We start from the raw sequence: 18,589 nt of genomic DNA, 5'->3' as shown, positions 1-18,589 counted from the left end.
TCAGTGATACGAGAAGAAGTCTGGTGTGCGGGGTCATTTCTAAGCAAACCAATCAACCCATCTCATTTTCCATGACTGGAGCCCAACACATATAGTTACAGAAGTCAGCTTTCTCAAGTTGATGTTTTTCACACGTCCCCTTCGCACGTTTGCCCCGTCAGCATTTACTCTGGAAATATGTCCATGTCCAATCTGATAAAACGCACCTGGATAATTAGCCATGAAATGTGTGTGAAGTCGGTGGATTCGTCCAACCCTAGAGGCTGAAGTCGTGTTTCTGAACACGCGATAAAGCATCGACTGAGACTGCGCTGTTACTCTTCTGGTGACGATTGAATCAGACAACTGTAGCTTCGAAATTTGTCAGGTGATGTTGTGTTGGCCTTGCCGCTAAGTTGCAGAAACAGCGAATATTCGCACAGTACGTTGACGTTTTATAGCATTGACACCTTCTCTCGCAGATTCTTGGGTTTAGCGATATTCTAAGAATTTTGAACAATGCGTCGGTAACGTCGTCGGCAATTTTAACAATGCCTCGAAATATGGATTGCTGGGCTTGACACCTAGCTATAGCAACATTTTACCAAAGATCAGGCGATATGTATAACTCCAGAAGAAACTATCGTGGTATCATTTTAAGCTTCTACGCTTCGTCACAACAACTGTTCTTCAAAAAATATGACACATCGGTCTTCGATAACAATACTGTGCCAGTAGCAATTGCGTTCATAATGGAAGATGTCGCGGGCCGCAAAATAATCGTCGGCGGGCCGCATGCGGCCCGCGGGCCGCGGGTTGAGAACCCCTGATTTAGATTTTCGGAATCAGTGTGACAGTCACATTAGTTGGATTAATATCAGTTATAAGAAATTCTAAGCTACTTACAATGAATTGCGCTATCAATGGTGAGGCTTGGGCCGTCTGTGCCTTACCACTCGTTCCGAGCTTTATGGTGCACACGAGGAATCCCATGTAGTGAGTTCGAATAAGTGCTACCATGACGTCACGAATTTTCAATTGTGACGTAACAGTTGATTGACATGTATGGCTCTTTGGGAGTTGAGATGGGAAAAAATAGGGCCAATATGGCTCTTCGGACAAAAAAGGTTCCCGACCACTGCTATATACGCACCAAAATTTGCAAATGGTCATGCTATGAATAGTGACAGGCAGAGGCGCCGACTTTTATTCTTGCATGGGGTGGCGGCAGACGCGGAGGCAGGGGGTGTCGAAGCCCCCCTTTTGAAAAGCAAAACACCGTCCTTTTGAAACGACCATTCTGATGCTAATATTCAGTTGCAATTCAACAAGTCGTATTATTAACGCGACGCGGTCTCCCGCTGAGATGATTGCGAAATTAGGTCATTGATTGCCGATCAGTAACACAATTCTGGAACACGAAAGACGTTTGCAAAGCATAATTGGAATAATATTATGGGCACTGGAATTAATTCCAACTATCAGGCACACACAATAAAACACTGTTCAACTTTGCGCTCCGAGAATATTTATCACAAAGATGGTTCACAAAATATTTTAAACGCGGCTTGCGGCCCTCATCGATGCAAATATTGCACTTTAATTTGTAGAAGGTTAACGTATATTTGGTCGTCAAATCGCGATAGGAGATGGTGTTACTCAGAGCGCGCGATGAAATAAACGTTTCTAACGATGCGGTCGAATTTGTACATCTAATAAGGGTCGTTAGGTTGCTGTAATCAGCACCGGTACGCTGTGCGAAATACATAGTAGTTATCAATTTTATCGGATTGTATAATCAGCCGGCAAGGTTGCGCTGATAACGAAGTTGTAGACATGCCGCAAACCCGTAATAATTACAATTACAGGGTGCGCTACTCATACCAAAATACCCAGATTCGGCAATGGCAACGAGCACAATTTGTTTAGACGCGGGCATAAAATTTAATCAAGAAGATACACAAACACAAACAATATTACACTCAGAGATTGTTACTGTTTGGCGAAAGTGTTTCTGCGGACGGTAGCAGGCCTGCATGCGGACGGCTAAATCAAACCACCGACGATAGTGCACATGAGATATCGATGACCCATTACGCATACAAATGATTCTCACTAATTTGCTGTACGCAGCATCGATAATACGAATTAGTGAATTGGCATTTCAAGAGGACGGGATTTCTAGTTATAAATGAGAATCTCCCTGGCTAAGCACCCAGGGTTTTAATACCGACAACGCGCTGGTTAATATCAGCCCGGGGCCTACGTAGGCCCCGATTAGCCAGTCGAGTGTGATCGTGAAATGGTGAGCTTTTAATTATCTACGTGTTATTGCAGCAAGAGTAATATGGGCGCATGCCTTATCAATAGAACTACAAATCCCAAATGTTTGAAATCCGATCCGCGATACGGTGCGCTCGATAGAGTCCGCCCAGCAATGAAGTTTACTGGAACATAAAAGGTTCCCGTTCAAACTAATCGAATAAATTCAGAATTTGCGCCACCGAGAATCTCGTGTTGCATCAATATTTGACAATGTAATTCAACGCCGTGCACTGCACAATGCGCAGTATTAATAACAAATCAAACACTCGCAAGTGACACCGACGGAATACGAGTGTATAAAGCAGACAAGAATTAGTAGCCTAAAGATGATAGCAAGCGAGAAAGCGCACATCATATCAGGAATTCCTCAACTTGCGTACAGCACAATGGGGTTCCGAGGCTGACATCGCAACAACTGCTTGCTCATCATAACGACGTTTGAGCTGCATTGTTGCATTTCCCGATAAAAGTTGGCAAAGCCTTGTTAGAGTAACGAATTTGCGCACTTTGCACAGGAATGACTTTCAATTCGCAGGTATACACAAACACACTGTCCTATTTCGCGCTCCAAGCCTCCAATTAAAGAGACTATCACGGAACTAACTCAAGAATTATTTTGTAAACGAATATGGGTGCAAAAAAAAATTAATTAGGAGAAGGAGAACGTGAAATCGCTCGTCTGGTCGAGAGAGAAGATGGTGTTTCTCAGCGCAAGCGTGTCAAAATCGACATCGTAAACGAGTTTGCTTCGATGGTCTGATTACTAATCATGGATTAGAATTGATTGGCGCGCTTTAAGCACTAGTTCGTCGTCGCCGCCGACGAAGCTGCGTATTCAATAATTCGCGCGCGTATCGGTTGAAGGTAAATACTTGGCATTTACACGCGCTATCACGGACTCGCTAATTGACAGCGGTGGGTGTTCAATCCTATTTTATGGGGTGGCCGCCAACCCATAAATGTGTCATGGGGTGGCTGCGCCACCCCACCACCCCGTAACTCGGCGCCTATGGTGACAGGGGTGTGGTATTATCGCGTCTAATAGTATTTTCACATATTAATATCAAATATTTATCCTTCTTTTATCCCATGTGATCAGAGTCACCCGTAGAGTTGACGGAGAGAGTGTTTTCGAAAATTTAGGCAAGTTATAAATGATGATGCAACTTTGGGTGCGCCAATTGTTTTGTTGCTGTTATTCCTTGACCTCCCATCAGGATTGTCGGTAAAGTGGAAAAATTTTGGAATCGCCCAAACGTAGCAGAAACAAATTTCTTTCGTGAGAAGCACACAATTACAAGCTGGTATTTTTGATATGGGACGCATCATTTTCCTCCCCTGTTCGCATTTATACTGTCGAGCTCCGATTGCAAATCGCGTTAATATATTATAATCGAAAATTGAAGTCGTTTGAATCCCGCCTTAGCGCGAAGAAAATTACAAGATTAAACATAATATCTTAAATCTTCGGGAGTCAATTCGTAAATTAAATTTGCATGTCGATGGCCACAAACACATATAAATTGAATTACGTGTTAGCGGCCGCACAAATTTTCTTCTACGACCGCAGGTTGGCCACCCCAGATATAGTCGATTCGCCTTATTACATATACCCATACTAACTCTTGCGGATTGTGCTGGGTTCCAAAGGGTTCTGATTTGTGTGTACACTAACTATTCTAAAGTCCTCCTCGCCACCTCATCCGCGTCAGCGGTGTCTTACAAAAGCCTAGAGGTGGGCCGTGCTATAAGTCGGCAGTTACGGAAAATAAGAAGAATATCGGCCTGGTGTAAATGACCATAGCAGTCGACAAACACCATGAATACCCCAAAAACAAACAAACAAACTATTCTAAATGGTTAGACGTGATCGGGAATTACAACATGGACGATGACATAATGTTAATTCAACCGCAAATGCCTTTTGCTTACGTGCCTGTGCAAGATACTGTCGGAGTAGTTGTCATTATAGCAGAGTAGTGCTTTTCAACCTGTGTGACGGTTCACACTTGTGCGAATGAAAAAAATTGCAGTGCGAATGACGAAAGTGGTGCGAATGAAAAATCCGGCTGAGTGCGAGTGAAAATCGTGTATAATTGCTAATTTTCTGACGTGGAATAATTCAAATAAACCTGTTGGGAATTCAAGGACAGTGTAACAGTTAGTTGAGACGCAATTGTAAGAACTTGTTTAACTTACGACGCACCACTAATCGTAGCTCTCACAGGCCGTAGTGAATCAATATTTTCGCACTATAATTATTACATAACAAAAAGCCTGGTTTGGAAGCTGATGTAGTGACAGACATACAGTATATCATCCCATTTGAGCCTGTGACTGGCTGGAATATGACGTCAATTGACTTTCTGCTTTCTCTCGCTAAACAGTCATCATATTTTCGTCATAACTGTTAGAATAGCGGAAGACACGAGGATAGTAGTAAATACCATCATTACAGACTCACGTTTGCAAGTTACTGTAACGCAAATTTTTACCCCTTCAAGGTTTATTAAACTGTGGATCGCAAAGGGTATAAGTTTGGGTCGACACGGTGCCAGGGCTATCTGTTAATATGTATGTGATATTTGTTAAATTTATTCCAAAAAAAAAAACCTTGGTGGAAGACCTTTGGGATGAACTAGTGTAGGGGTGAGGAACGAGCGAGTTCAGGCCTATGAGACTCCTTCATTTCGAAGCCAACCACTTCCACGTCGGGTACATGAAGACGTAAAGTTTTGGCCAACAAACCGCTGATAAAACTCGGTCCCACAAACATAAGCGGCGACAAACCCTTGGCCGAAAAATGACCGATGCTAGATGGCCAGACCTTTCGATATGTATATGCTCCGTTGCCGGCACAGAATAGTCCCGTTCTTGCAATCCGAGTAGACAGTAGAACTGCGACACGCAGAGGAATTTAATTCACCATAATTTGAAATCGCGTGCGTCAGACATGTTTTAGAGCTGTGCTGGGTATAGAATTGTGGCGTGCGCGTTATGTATGTCATACATGTCCGTAAAATCGTAGCATACTAATGTAAAATGAAAATGGATTCCTTATTATGGGTGAGGCTCGGGTCACGAGATGCCACAAAAACTCAGTTAGATTGAGCTAAAGAGCAAAACACGCGGTATCGTAAGATTATTTGCTCTTCTCATTTACTCGCGATACAGAAAATGGCAAATCGAAAAAAAAAACGGAACACAAGTTGGAGCAACGTATCATAAGTTATCGAGCTCTAATGTGCCTACCATCCTTGATAATTTTGGACCTTATTTTCCAAGACATGAGGCACAAGCCTCAATACAAACATGTGAGTTTTTCACCCTTCCGATAAACAGGACCTTTGTGTCAGCTCTCAAAAACGATTTCTGCCATCAAGCATTATTCACTCGCGAAAAATACGCGGTATTTTGGATAGGAGTGCAGAACGGTTTTTGAGACCTGGCCATCAAAGCACTAGTATACGTTCTTGTACAAAACCCAAAAAATTCATTGGCCGAGAAGGGTTTTAGGGAAATATAGTTGAAATCAAAACGAGCGAAAAAAGTTGTCTATTTAATGAGACACTTGATAGTTTAAGCTACATAGTAGCCATGCAGTTGGTTGCACATCTGAACAAAATGTTGTTAAGTATCTTCATCTTCTTTTTGTATAACAATTTTCGGTTAGTCTGTGCGAATGAAATTTATTTTACAAAAAAATGCGAATGGAGCTTAAAAAGGTTGAAAAGCAATGCAGCAGAGTATACGCTTTGCGTCATTTGAAAGATGTCACTCATGACGACATGACATGACGGAAATAACGAATCATGATCTTGTACAAACAGGTGGTTTAGATGCTGATAGGCTAGTTTTCGGTCCGCGAAAGCCCCTTTTTCTCATCTAATCTGTACCATGCGACACCAATGACGTAGCCGAAGTCTTGCAAATAGCCTGTGGCGAGAGATTTCATTCACCGTATACGCAATCTGTGCATGTAACCCAAAATTGCAATTCCTTTGATCACATGGTCATTAATCATACTTTAACATAGGAAGCCAGTGTACTATGTTGTCTAATCGATTATAGAGTAGAATGACGGGAAGCAGTAACTTCCTATCCAGAAAACTTGTCCCGTGTAAAGCCGTTATCAGGAATTAAGCATGCAGCGGTTGGTAAAATGAATGGTGACTACAGGCAGGGTTAGCAAGATATTATGATAATCAGGCGGATAGATCTTATGAGAATATAATGCGGTTTAACGCCGATATAGAGAGTAGAATATACGTGATATGATAATGTCATCAATGCCTGTTGAATTGATTTTAAATGCAACCTACATCTATCATATGGTGGCAGTTTTATTTGTGAAACGATATTACCGTATATTACGGTTCCTGCGGAGAGGAACACAGTATTCTAATTCTGTCGAAATGATGAGGTCGATCTATAATATTTGAGAGACAATTCGTGTGCACTTCGTTAGTAATGGTGAGTTGTACGGGTTGTGCTAAATTGGATGTAATCGAGGCATCAGAAAAGGTATATCAGTAGTCTTAAACGGGAAATATGCCACTACACAAAACACATATATAAAGAAATATAGACATATAAATTGCAGACGTTGGAAGAATGCTGACACAACCTTGGCGACTACTTTTTTGAAGAGTGACTAAATTTTAACGCATACACAGTTGGTGAAGTAATCGAATCAATTACACGCACAGGTCACGCATTTCCAACGCTGCAAATAGCAATGCAATGTTCGTGTAGGTTCGAGGACTGATGAGCAGGAAATCGAGCTTCATTCTTAATAATACTTATAACAATTTTGTAACGTATTTAAGGCTATGAAAAATTACCAGAGGCACTTGTGCATCAATACTTGATCACAAGGCCCGATGAACAGGGAATTGATTAATTGGCATACGGCCACTAGAACAGGTCACTAGATGTGTTTCATTCTCAATAATACCTATAAAAATTTTGTAACGTATTTAAGGCTATGAATAATCACCAGATGCACCCTATGTCTGGTTCGTGTGCAAAATGATAGTACAGGACAGCCGTCGTAACTCGACATAAAATCTTTTTGAAATCGTTACCATCGCGTAAAGCCTTTAAATGTCGAATTGAAAAGTTCCACAAGCAATCTCCAACTGCGTCGCGTCTCACGACGATAGCTATCGACAACGAAGAAAAAGAGAGATGGCAGCTCGCCAACGCTCAAAAAGTATAAAATTAAATTGTTCGGATTTAGTCGTTTGGTCGGGGAGAATACACCTTCATCGCGAATGCTAACAGTGGCAGATAGTAAGTACAATTGACGGTTACTACTCCATATGCCTTATTATTGCAGTTTCATGAAGTATAGTGACACAGATATAGGCAGCATGGAGATACTTGTTACTGCCGGGCTGTTCCTGGTATTCGTGCTTAGTACGTGCGATTCGCAGGCTTCCGCTAGCAATGCCGAATGGACGCTTTGGTCCTGTTGTAAAGGCAAAGTCGATTTACAATCTCGCCAACGAATCCTAAATCCGCCAAGAATTGAAGTTGTTTACCGGTCTTGCTCGAACAACTACTGCCAAGGTTTGCAAACATAACGGGAGTTTAATAGTAATAATGGAATTTATTAATGACAGATACGGTCCGATCGTTTCATAAATTCAAACACAAAATGGGAGATCTTTGTTACCAATTAAGCGGCATCATTTGGCACCTTTGAAGTTTTGGCCCTTCTGAAGTGATACATATACCGATAACCAGGGTACATGGACATGGGCACGAAACTAGGATAAGATAAGCGTCTACTTTTTAGACATATTTCGTATTTATCCCAGCGAGTCATATCACGTTACATACTTTTTATGGGATATCCTCTAATTAGCTTGAATTCATCATTATGACACTCTTCTTGTGTTTTGGGGTACCTATGTTATTTGAAATAGTGTTCTTTCTGCGGCTGACGTATTACCGTCACAATTGCATATATTGCAGTGTCCAGAAGTGTTTATTGCACCATCACGCTACTGGAGTTCTTTTCATTTATGATGTCATAAAATCTCGGCGCAAAAGCACATTAATCACGCATGCCGAAAATAAGGACAATCAAGCCTAAAATCAGGACACAAAAAAGCCAAAAGTTAAAATCGAAACAAATCTGAGAAACCCCGATGGTGTGGCAACCCTGCCTATAACCAACGGCTAAATTCCAATATAAATGCCCGATTGATCATCTAATAAAGAATGATTGAAATTCGATTTCCTATTTTACAGCAAGCGAATGCAGGGACACATCTTCCGTCTGCCAGCTATTCACTCGTTACTTCGGAATCAGAATCTGCAACCCAACAAATTCGATGTCCACGTAAGCGATAGAATTTGAGTTTGCGCAAGGTGGAAAGGGTTTAATTTTCCGCTACGTTTCCAGATTTATGAGTCATAATTGCCCGATAACATGTAACTATTGTTCTTACGAGCCTACATCAACCGGCCAAACCACGACACTGGTGACGACTCGACCACGGTGGCAGCCTCCAACGACCACTGCCACACAGGTCAGATCAGTTCCTGTGACACCTGTGACAACTCGCCCACCGTGGCAGCCTCCAACGACCACTAGAAGACCGTGGTTTTAAACTACCCCGGCCTGACCGACTCCACAACCAAGTAAATACAACTGACATAATTTCCTGATGCATTTACCAATGTGACAGTTTGTTTGTGGATCGCGCACCTTAGTGTTTGGCTGTTTGCAACATAGAATCCTTTAAATTTTTCTAGTCAAAATAGAAAATCGCATGAGGATGACACTTTTACCCCAGCATCACAGTCTCTATTTCCGCCATGAGTGACGACGATCAGATAACGGCTTGCAATTCTACCATCGTGCAACATCTCCTAGATACTGTGAATGTACCAAATATAATAGTGGCTATCAGTATTCCGTAGTTGCTCATGGTTGCTCTCTTTTTATTTTAGGGTTCTTGAACCAACCATTATAGAGCTACAACAGCCGATTCTTCGCAGTCAGAAAGAACTTCTATGTAATCTGGGAACATTCCATTAGTCCTGTGTTGATACTTGTTAGTCAGTTATTTTATAGCCGAAATTGTCTCTCTCATAGCGTTACCTCAACGTGTTATGTGTCGTGAGCGAGTCTGTTTACTCCTTCTATATTTCGAATGTTCCCTCATTTAGAGAGGTTGGCTCCTGATACGGGTTAGCCAAGAAAAGCTTATACTGGAATAAATTTGCCAATGTAAATATAATATTTGTTGTGACATATCATTAGCTGTAACTACCTTTTGAATTATTGGACGCTTGGCCAATAGTATTATTGTAGACCGGTGGTTACAGACAGTGTTGCGCGCCAGTATACTTAATACAGATTATTTCACAAGTGCAGGCAACACAAGTTAGTATTGCATTGTTGCCGTGTTGAGATGGTAGAGAGCAATGAACAAGGAAGTGCGTACGATACAATCTTTAATATCATTATCTCGGCACAGACGTGCAGTCAAAAACGTAATAGAATCGCGGTGCAGAAGTGACTCCGACGAACTGTCCAGGACTATATCATCTCCTCATTGCCACATGTTATCGAACAATGATAGCACGGTTATGTTATCTGATTTTCAGGCCTCCGATACATCTGATTGTGCGTTCGGAAGAACTAAAATCAAATTAGGCGATATTTTCGAGTACTGAAATTATACGCTCCTCGCCTCTGAAAGTTAATTTATCAATGAAAATTATAGTTTCGATACTAATTTTCACTTTTGAAACCTTGAAACCTTGATTGGCCGTATCGTAGCATACGAAACATATAGTACGAAGCTACGAACGTTACTGCAAATAGCACATTTCCGAAGTCATGATCATCCCACAACATTGTCACCAAGTGCAATGAAATCGGTATGGTCGAAAAACTACCAAAGTATCTTTAATGTGATGGATAACAGGCATTTTATTCTTTGTGGTCGCATAAAAGGTACATATTTAAACTTTTACATATTACATTCTGTCATGACGTCATAATGAGTGATACTCGATTACTCGACTCGACTCGAAGCATATTACGTGATTCAGAATCGAATCACTCAGATACTCGATTTTGCCCAGCCCTACTTCTAATTGCAAATGAGCGATTATGCTACGTCATATTAAGCATAGAGATTTGGACTCGAAAAGGAGGAGTGTTCGTTCCTGGAAGGGGCGTATTCGGACATACGCCACGCCACTGCTAGTACCAAACTGGTTGTGAATAAAGAAATTACCTTGAATTCGATTTGATTTCATGCACTAGAATTCTGAACTTGCAAAATCATACCGACTTTACGTAAACCAGTAACTAACCAGCTGTTGTCGACCACTGCTCCGGAGCATTTTATTGGAAATTCTGCAAATTAAGAATCAGAAATCGTTGTATAGTATAGGGCTGTATGAGAGCAGCTGTAGGCCAGAGGTCTCAGACTCAAATGTGCTCGCGGGTCAATTTCCTATTTTTTGATGAGCCCGCGGGCCGCAGCATCAATAATACGGTTATTCAATGTTTAATTTTCAAGTAGGCCTTATTTGACGAGACCATGTTGACAGGAATTTCACAAACACCGTGGAAATGTAATTTACTATTGTACTGTTCACGCTTGACACGGAAAAAATCACATTTTCAAATATTTGAGTAAAATTGTTTTTGTACCGGGCCTAATTTTTTTATTTAATGAGTTATAGACATCATGCGAGAAGTTGCACCATGACATCGTAAAACTGTCGGGTTATATACTGCAGCTAATGGACCTATGACGTGCCACAATTTTATGTAGAATATTTTAAAATCTGAAAATTGATCGGGTATCAGAGCATTTGGGCGGTGTAGCCAAATCCTGGTTTTGATATAGTCATGATAAGTATAGGCTATTGTTACAGTCATTGCCAAAGTCAAATTAAATCAGCGTTACATTTTGCCATGGAACATATCAATAACAACTTAAATATAATCATTATTGGTCCATATAGTAATAGCATTGCTTCTTAACCTTTTTAGCGATCGTACCCTTGTGCCGCCGATAAGATTTTTCTTAGCCTCTGTCCATTTTCAACACAATTTCTGATGATACCTATATTAAAATCGGAGCGCCAATTCACAGACTATTTTCCAGTTGAATAAATTGGCCCGTAAAATATTCCCCAGCATAAAGGCCTAATTCCACAATTCATCTCGTACACCCTGATGTGGTGTTTCGAGCCCCAATGGGGTCTGCGGACCCTGGTTAAGAACCACTGGAATTGAAATGTCCAATCGACGAAGAATCCATTGGTTTTACAGCTGTAGAGCGTACTGCTACCTTACTCCCCACCGATAATAACATGGATAAAGAGAGCAAACATCATCCAGCATGTAACCAAATATATGTCACGGGGTCACAGAATACCAATAATAGCCATACTCACCTGATTATATAGCTATAGACCCTACACGACGCAAGCTACGACCTTTTGATATATTACTACTCCCCATGACAGTTTCATAGATTGTTGCATCCGCAGGATTACCAAGTCACCGTTCCGAGTCGCAAGTCCTTCTCTGATTTCAACGTTTGACCCGGCTCAACTCAATTCATTTTTATTTAATCACCCAGTCAATCCGAAATCGAGTAATTTTACGAGAAGGTCGCACCGAAACAAATTACAATTTTCAGTCCCGAATCATCAACGGGTAATGTTTTATCATCATGAACTAGAAATGTGACGTATAAGCTGAGCTTCTACCCAGGGCTTTGGAGCCGGAGCTGGAGCCCGGAGCCGGAGCCCCGGAGCTGTTCATTTTTATCGGTGCTGGAGCCGGAGCCGGAGTTCTACACAAAATTCAGCTGGAGCCGGAGCTGGAGCCAGCTATCGCGCACTCTGACTTGTAAATGTGCAGTACATATGCATATAGTTTAATTCGCTACGGGCATGGCGCAATGTGCATGGTATACAGCAGTGATTCCCAACCGCGGCCCTGAGGGCCGCATGCGGCCCCCAGATAACCTTAGTAAGAAATCGATTCATGACAAAAAAATAAAACTTATATTTATAAAATCATGAAAAAAATGGTAAATTTTTCCCACTTCGTGGTCACTTGACTAAAAAAGAAAAATAGGCTCAACTCCCGGAAAATACAGTTTTTCTTTCACATTAACAGGTGGTTGACTGAAAAAAGGTCAACTTTCCAGCCCAGCTCCCGGAATAGCCGCCGTAGCGTTCCTACAGTTCCTATCAGTCGAATTTGGCCCTATATTCAACCAAAATTCTCAAAAAAGAAGACAAAATCTCAAAAAAAGAAGACATTTGGGCGTCCTCCGAGGACACTTTCCAAAAAGTCAAAAAAGAGAACAAATCCTCCTAAAATAGGACGTATGGTAACCCTATAATAACTAGATGTGCAACACGTGACTCACGGTTGGATACGCCGAGATGCGTACTGCTTAACCGGCTAAAAGCAGCATAATTGGTAGTCCTATAGCCAGGGCCGTAACTGCCGCCCCCAAACCCCCCAATTGAGGTGGGCCGAGTTCGAAGGGAACCCAAAATTATTTTGTGGATTAGCATAATTATAGAGTATTTTGTGAAAATTTATGCAACTTTTTCAAAAGGTTTCGCGCCACGCGCGAATTAAATTCGTCACATATCTTGATTATTGGGTAGGCCTACTCTTCCCCTTAAAAAAATTAGGCAAGATTTATAGAAATAGGCATATCGGGGTTGGCCATTGCCGCACCACAAACGCACCAAGACATATCAAGTTATAGGCCATGTGACATGCTATTCCAAGAAGTGTGTCAGAACGATTGGCCGCGAGAAAACCTTGGCCGTAAAGGACTGCTTTTATACTGACCAAAAACTTCGTTATATATACAAAATACATATAGGTTTAATTGTCCATATAGGCACCTGAATGACTGGCGTCTTGGCTATCGGAACCTCACAAGACAAATACCATCCCGCAGGGAAAAAAATATATGCCAGTGAAGAAATACCAATCTGAAATCGTGTGATCTTTCAGTTTAGTAGCTTTGGGCATTTCTACATTTTTTGATATAGCAGACAGAAGGTCACGAAATAACATCATGTAAAGAAGTCATACCAAGGGGTCCGCCCGCCCGAAGAAGTTCAATTTTACGGGGTCTACAGTTTCAAAGACACCTCTCACTCAGCTCTACCGGTAAATCTGAGTAGGCTACGTGAGCAGAACCATGCAATTCCCGATCTTATTCACCGATTTTATCATGAATTATCGAAATATTCGCGCTTCGCGCTGGCTCACTAGACAATACAACTTTAATTTCGTGGCAAAAGCGAAAAACGTGATGCCGGGTCAGTTTATCACCCTATTGGAGCCCGGGGGTGCTGTTACATTCCTGAAGTGCTGTTACATTCCTGCCAACGGGTAGGCCTATACCCCGGAGATGTTTAATTATAATTGAGGGGGCCTATACCTTTTCAAACACACCTCACTCAGCTCTACCGGTAAATCATATTACGTGAACAGTGACAGGATGAAAATTGATAGCAATATATGCAATTCCCGAACAGATTGACCGATTCAGTCACGAAGTAAAGAAATTTCTCGCGCTTCGCGCGTTTACGCGAGAAAAGCTGATTCACCCAATGCGCACCCAATGCAGCAGATAAGTAACGGTAAACAGTGTACTGTACAGTTTTGAAACATCGCCAGGGCAATAAAACTACTCCGAAATAGCCATCAAAGGTCGATTGTTCTGAACAACGGGAGCGCGGCAACACAATGACAATAACAATCGCTAATGGCGTCGAGCGATGGGTCGGAACAATGCCAATTTTCATATTTTGATGACTATTTGGGTCCGTTTCATTGCCCTAGTATATTCGTGCGGCCCCGACCGTACTCTGAAATTTTAAATTTGGCCCTCTCACCGAAATAGGTTGGGAACCACTGGTATACAGTGTTTAATTCGATTATTTGATTCGTTTCAACGGGAAAATATTATATTCCGATAAACTCGATCGACACCGGATGGACTGGTAACGAGTGCACCAATATCGAATTTCAAACCATTGGCTATTTGGTACAAATCAAATTTCTATTGATCAGGTCGTAATAAACGCCCATATTGCTCTTACTGCAGTTACAACGATTGAATTCATCGGCATGGCTTAATGTTAACGAGTACGGTGCCAGTGTTAAAACGCCGCATCAGAATTTTAATGCTGTACACAGAAATGACATGGAGTAAAGTGCGATCTAGCGCAACTATAGATGCTATCGACAATTGACAAGTATTCATTATGACGTCACAAGCCGGCACGGCGGCACCTACGTCTTCGTTGCTGCATCCTATGTTACTGACGGCTGACAGACTATAGACTACTATAGATAACTAACCTACGGGTAGATTAGAAATCTATATAGACCAGTGGTGGCCAACCTTTTCGGCTAAAGGGCCACATGAAATTGACGAACGAGTGCGCTGCCCACTAATCGCGCCAGGCGCGTAAAATTTCAAAAGTTAATATTATTTTTACTTGGGTAAATTGCGGGTCGACTGGGCTCAGTTTGCATCTGGACATATCGATATCGAAGATTTCCGCTAATATTTGACAATCATTTTGTGCCTACATTTCATCGTCGACGATCTATCTGCGAGCGCAAACGCGAAAAAACTTTCTTTCGTAATTGCGAATATAGTGAGACTCAATCGGCTAAATCAGGCGTTTTTTTCATTTTCAGCTGGGGGTAGGCTACAAAGCAAGAAATCGTGTGACAATTAAACACGCGAGGCGTGAAGAAAAATTTTACTACTTTTTTGGTTTATTGTAATGTACGACGATTTACTAAGAATGTGACTGGACCCTGGATCTGCCAATGCGTCGGAACTGATATTTTGGTCATCAACACCCCAAGTGTCGCGGCCAGACTAATCATATTTTTGGTTGGCCTTGCAAGTTCACAATCTGAGCAATTCAATTTCGATAATATAACAGAGAATTCTCCATTGCTTCCAGCAAGACCACATCGCCGTAGTAACAGCAACGCGGGGGTCGAGGAGCCCAAAATAACCTCCGACGGCGGGACTTGAACGAGGGCTGTATCAGACATGGGGTAATCGTGATTAGTAATCGTAATCGATTACGACGATTACAGCATTTTCAAGTAATCGTAATCGCAATCGATTACATTCGAAAAATTCCCGAAGTAATCGTAATCGTAATCGACTACTTCCCATATTTAATCGATTTCTTTGTGAAAGAACAATTACTTTTTATTTGTAAAAGGACTGTGACATAAACTGAACATTCGTAAACAAGGAAAAGATATTATACCAGTTATTGAGAGCACAAACGTCTGATTTCCAAATGCCACTGCTCATTTTCACGTCAGAGATAGCCTATTAGCTTTGCTCGTCTTTGCGTAAGACGTATCCACACATAGTAAATACATATTCGATGTACATTAGTGTGACTGCGTAAGAAAACCCACTGTGCTATATATCGGGTTATCAATACATTTCAGACGCCAATAACTCGCAGCAGGATAATTAATCACTCTCTGCCTAGTTTAAAATAGCAAATTTTGTATTGATGTTTGGTTATGCTTAGTTAAACGCAGTTTGACCGTTGCTGCTTGCGAGCAGTAGGCCTATGTGGTACGAACGTACTCCAGACAAAGGTTTGAAATTTTGTACTCGTCAAATAAAACATTACGGTTTCCACAGCGAATCATTACGAATCAACAGCTGCTGATGTATATCATAACCGAGCCGTTCATAATTATAACATCTTGTATCTTGCAACAATTACTTTATAGTATGTTGTTAATTCGTGACCTCTGGACCTGGCAAGAATGCAAATCGTTGGGTGCGATAAATCATCCTCCATAAAAGGGGCAACGGTACATTACAGAGTTGGATCACTTACAATAATTCAGTGCAATTGTAATTAAAATTACAATTACTCCCTTGTATGTTTCAATTACATTACAATTACAATTACTCAATGCTAAAAATATCAAATTACAATTACAATTACAATTACTGTTGAACATATAATTGATTCAGTAGAGAGGTGTTCTTTGACAACCGTAGCGACGTAATTAGCAACAATCTCAACCTATTCATGTTTCATTCATGTTATGTAGAATACCCTTTAATTAAAAAAACTAGAACGTATTCGAACTTTTCCTTATCATGAGTACTGAACACTACGAACACAGAAAATTGTTTCAAGCGACTGTTAACAACCAAAAGTTTGAGCGATTAACAGCGAATAGGCTACACGACAGTCAATGAAATGTGTAACCAAACGATTAGGCTACTCAGAGCTGAGTGAGGATAATGAAATGTAATTGGTAAGGCGTCAGCGATAAGGATGATACCGATAAGATGTGTAAAATTAAAATAAATGCAAAAAAAGCGAAACTCTTGATAACTACGAATTACAAAATTTTGGTTCGCATTTACATTTTCACTAGCTCGGAAACTGTTAGATTGCATTTGATAAACATTAAGGTGCAAAAATTTCTGGCCCAGTAAATTTGGCCAAGATTGGAGGTAAGATTGGGATAACATCTCAACAAATGCGTGATCAAGTTTGATGAAGCCTTGGTTGGAAACTTGAATTTCCTTTTGCAATTGCTGCAGCAAGCCTCGGTACTGGTCAGAGATTTAAAAATAAAACTCTGACCGTGGTGTAGGAAATGGTTCAGCTTAGGTTTCAGAAGAGTTTATTTGATGTTCATTCATTTCTGAAATATTAAGATTTAGTTTAGCCCACTGATTCTCTAACTTTTTTGACACGCCCCCATTATGACAGTGCAATATTTCGTGCCCCACTTATCGTCATATCACACAATGAAACCAGAATGTTAGCAATTCTTACAGATAGTTTGATGGTATGGAAGGTTATGACTGTTGATGAGAGAATTCTCCAATATGAAATTCGGACTATACACATAGCAATAGCAATAAAATAGAGGTAAATCGCACCAAGCGCGGAAAAAAATTTCCGTTTACCGGAGCTTCGTGCCCCACTTCAGATGCTTGCACGCCCCCTGTTTGAGAACCACTGGTTTAGCCTATAATGTAATTCACAAAGTTTTCTGTTGCTACTGAAGTACCGGTATGGGAAACAGTTAAGCATGGCTGAATTATCTACTTATAACGCAGCACGCATAGAACACCGATATAAATAGGCTTATTATTACAGATGGCGACTGTATACCAAGGCCTTAAGGCCTTGCGGCCCCTCGTCGTCATCCTGGTCCGTACCGGATTTTGACTGGTGTGATTAATAAATGATTGACTGATTGGTTGTTATTTTATGTTGTGATTGTCAGGTTTCCATAACAATGTAATTGAGATTGTTATTGAGCAAAATTTTCAACAAATTACAATTACTAGAAAAAATGTAATTAATTACATTCAGCTCAATTCCAAATTACAATTGATTCAACTCTTGCATATTATGACGTAACAACCAAATGTCCCATGTTTTTTAAAGAAAGTTGCTATCTCATTAGGCCTTTTCAGCCCCAGCCATGTATTGTCTTCCAATATAACTACTACGGTGCAGAATAAATGTGATCGTGAGTAATCGTGATTACTTTTCCGAAGTAATCGTAATCGTAATCGACTACTTCCTGATTTTGCTGTAATCGTAATCGTAATCGCGTGATTCATAAGTAATCGTAATCGCAATCGATTACATTCATGAAGTAATAATCACCCCATGTCTGGGCTGTATGCGTGGATGGCGCCGACGCTCACCACAACGCCATCTCCCCCGATAGTACGACATTGAATCGCGAACAGCGCAAAGAAAATTGAAGATTATTAGTTATATATCTCAAAAATTCAGGAGTGAATTAGTAAATTCTGTTTGTAGACGGCCGCCAACACATACCAATGAAATTGTGTCACTGGCCGCACAAATTTCCTTCTAGGGCCGCAGGTACCCCTGCGTCAACGCGACAGCGATCGAATATCATTCGTTTTCTGTTATATTCAGATTGGAATACTTATCATTAATATTATTTTGCTTCATATGCGAGTTGCACAACTTTTTTGTATGCAATTAGATGTCAACCGAGGTGGGTGACTGCGTGTCGTACTTTGAGATGTGACCATAGACCGGTTATACCATGGCATACTTGCACATTTCCATATCCCATACCGAAATTTCGTTCCCTACAATACCATACTTCCAATTCATACCATACCATACCGTACCGTACCAATATACCATGACCTGCCTGCGACTCGATGGAAACGTAGCAATGTAA

General features: G+C 41.0%; 2 protein-coding genes across 3 annotated transcripts in view; both read left to right on the top strand.

Annotated features, from left to right (window-relative positions):
• The window catches only part of LOC145452768 (afadin-like), a 259,770-nt gene that overhangs the window by 10,794 nt on the left and 230,387 nt on the right, over window positions 1-18,589 (top strand). The window lies entirely within an intron of this gene.
• On the top strand, window positions 7,554-9,560 carry LOC145451708 (uncharacterized). Of its 2 annotated transcripts, none has more exons than XM_080329922.1 (4): window positions 7,554-7,878; window positions 8,566-8,656; window positions 8,720-8,846; window positions 9,271-9,560. In XM_080329922.1, exons 1-4 carry the CDS (start codon window positions 7,629-7,631, stop codon window positions 9,277-9,279), a joined length of 477 nt encoding a protein of 158 aa, XP_080186048.1. In that variant the 5' UTR covers window positions 7,554-7,628; the 3' UTR covers window positions 9,280-9,560. The 2 variants fall into 2 exon arrangements, with proteins under 2 accessions (XP_080186048.1, XP_080186047.1); XM_080329921.1 differs by having other exon boundaries at window positions 7,560-7,878; window positions 8,720-8,958.

This window comes from Botryllus schlosseri, chromosome 12 (genome assembly GCF_051294905.1).
Source record: "Botryllus schlosseri isolate E-star chromosome 12, Bs_hap1, whole genome shotgun sequence".
NCBI classification, from domain to species: Eukaryota; Metazoa; Chordata; class Ascidiacea; order Stolidobranchia; family Styelidae; genus Botryllus; species Botryllus schlosseri.
This window is presented reverse-complemented; position numbering and strand designations above follow the sequence as displayed.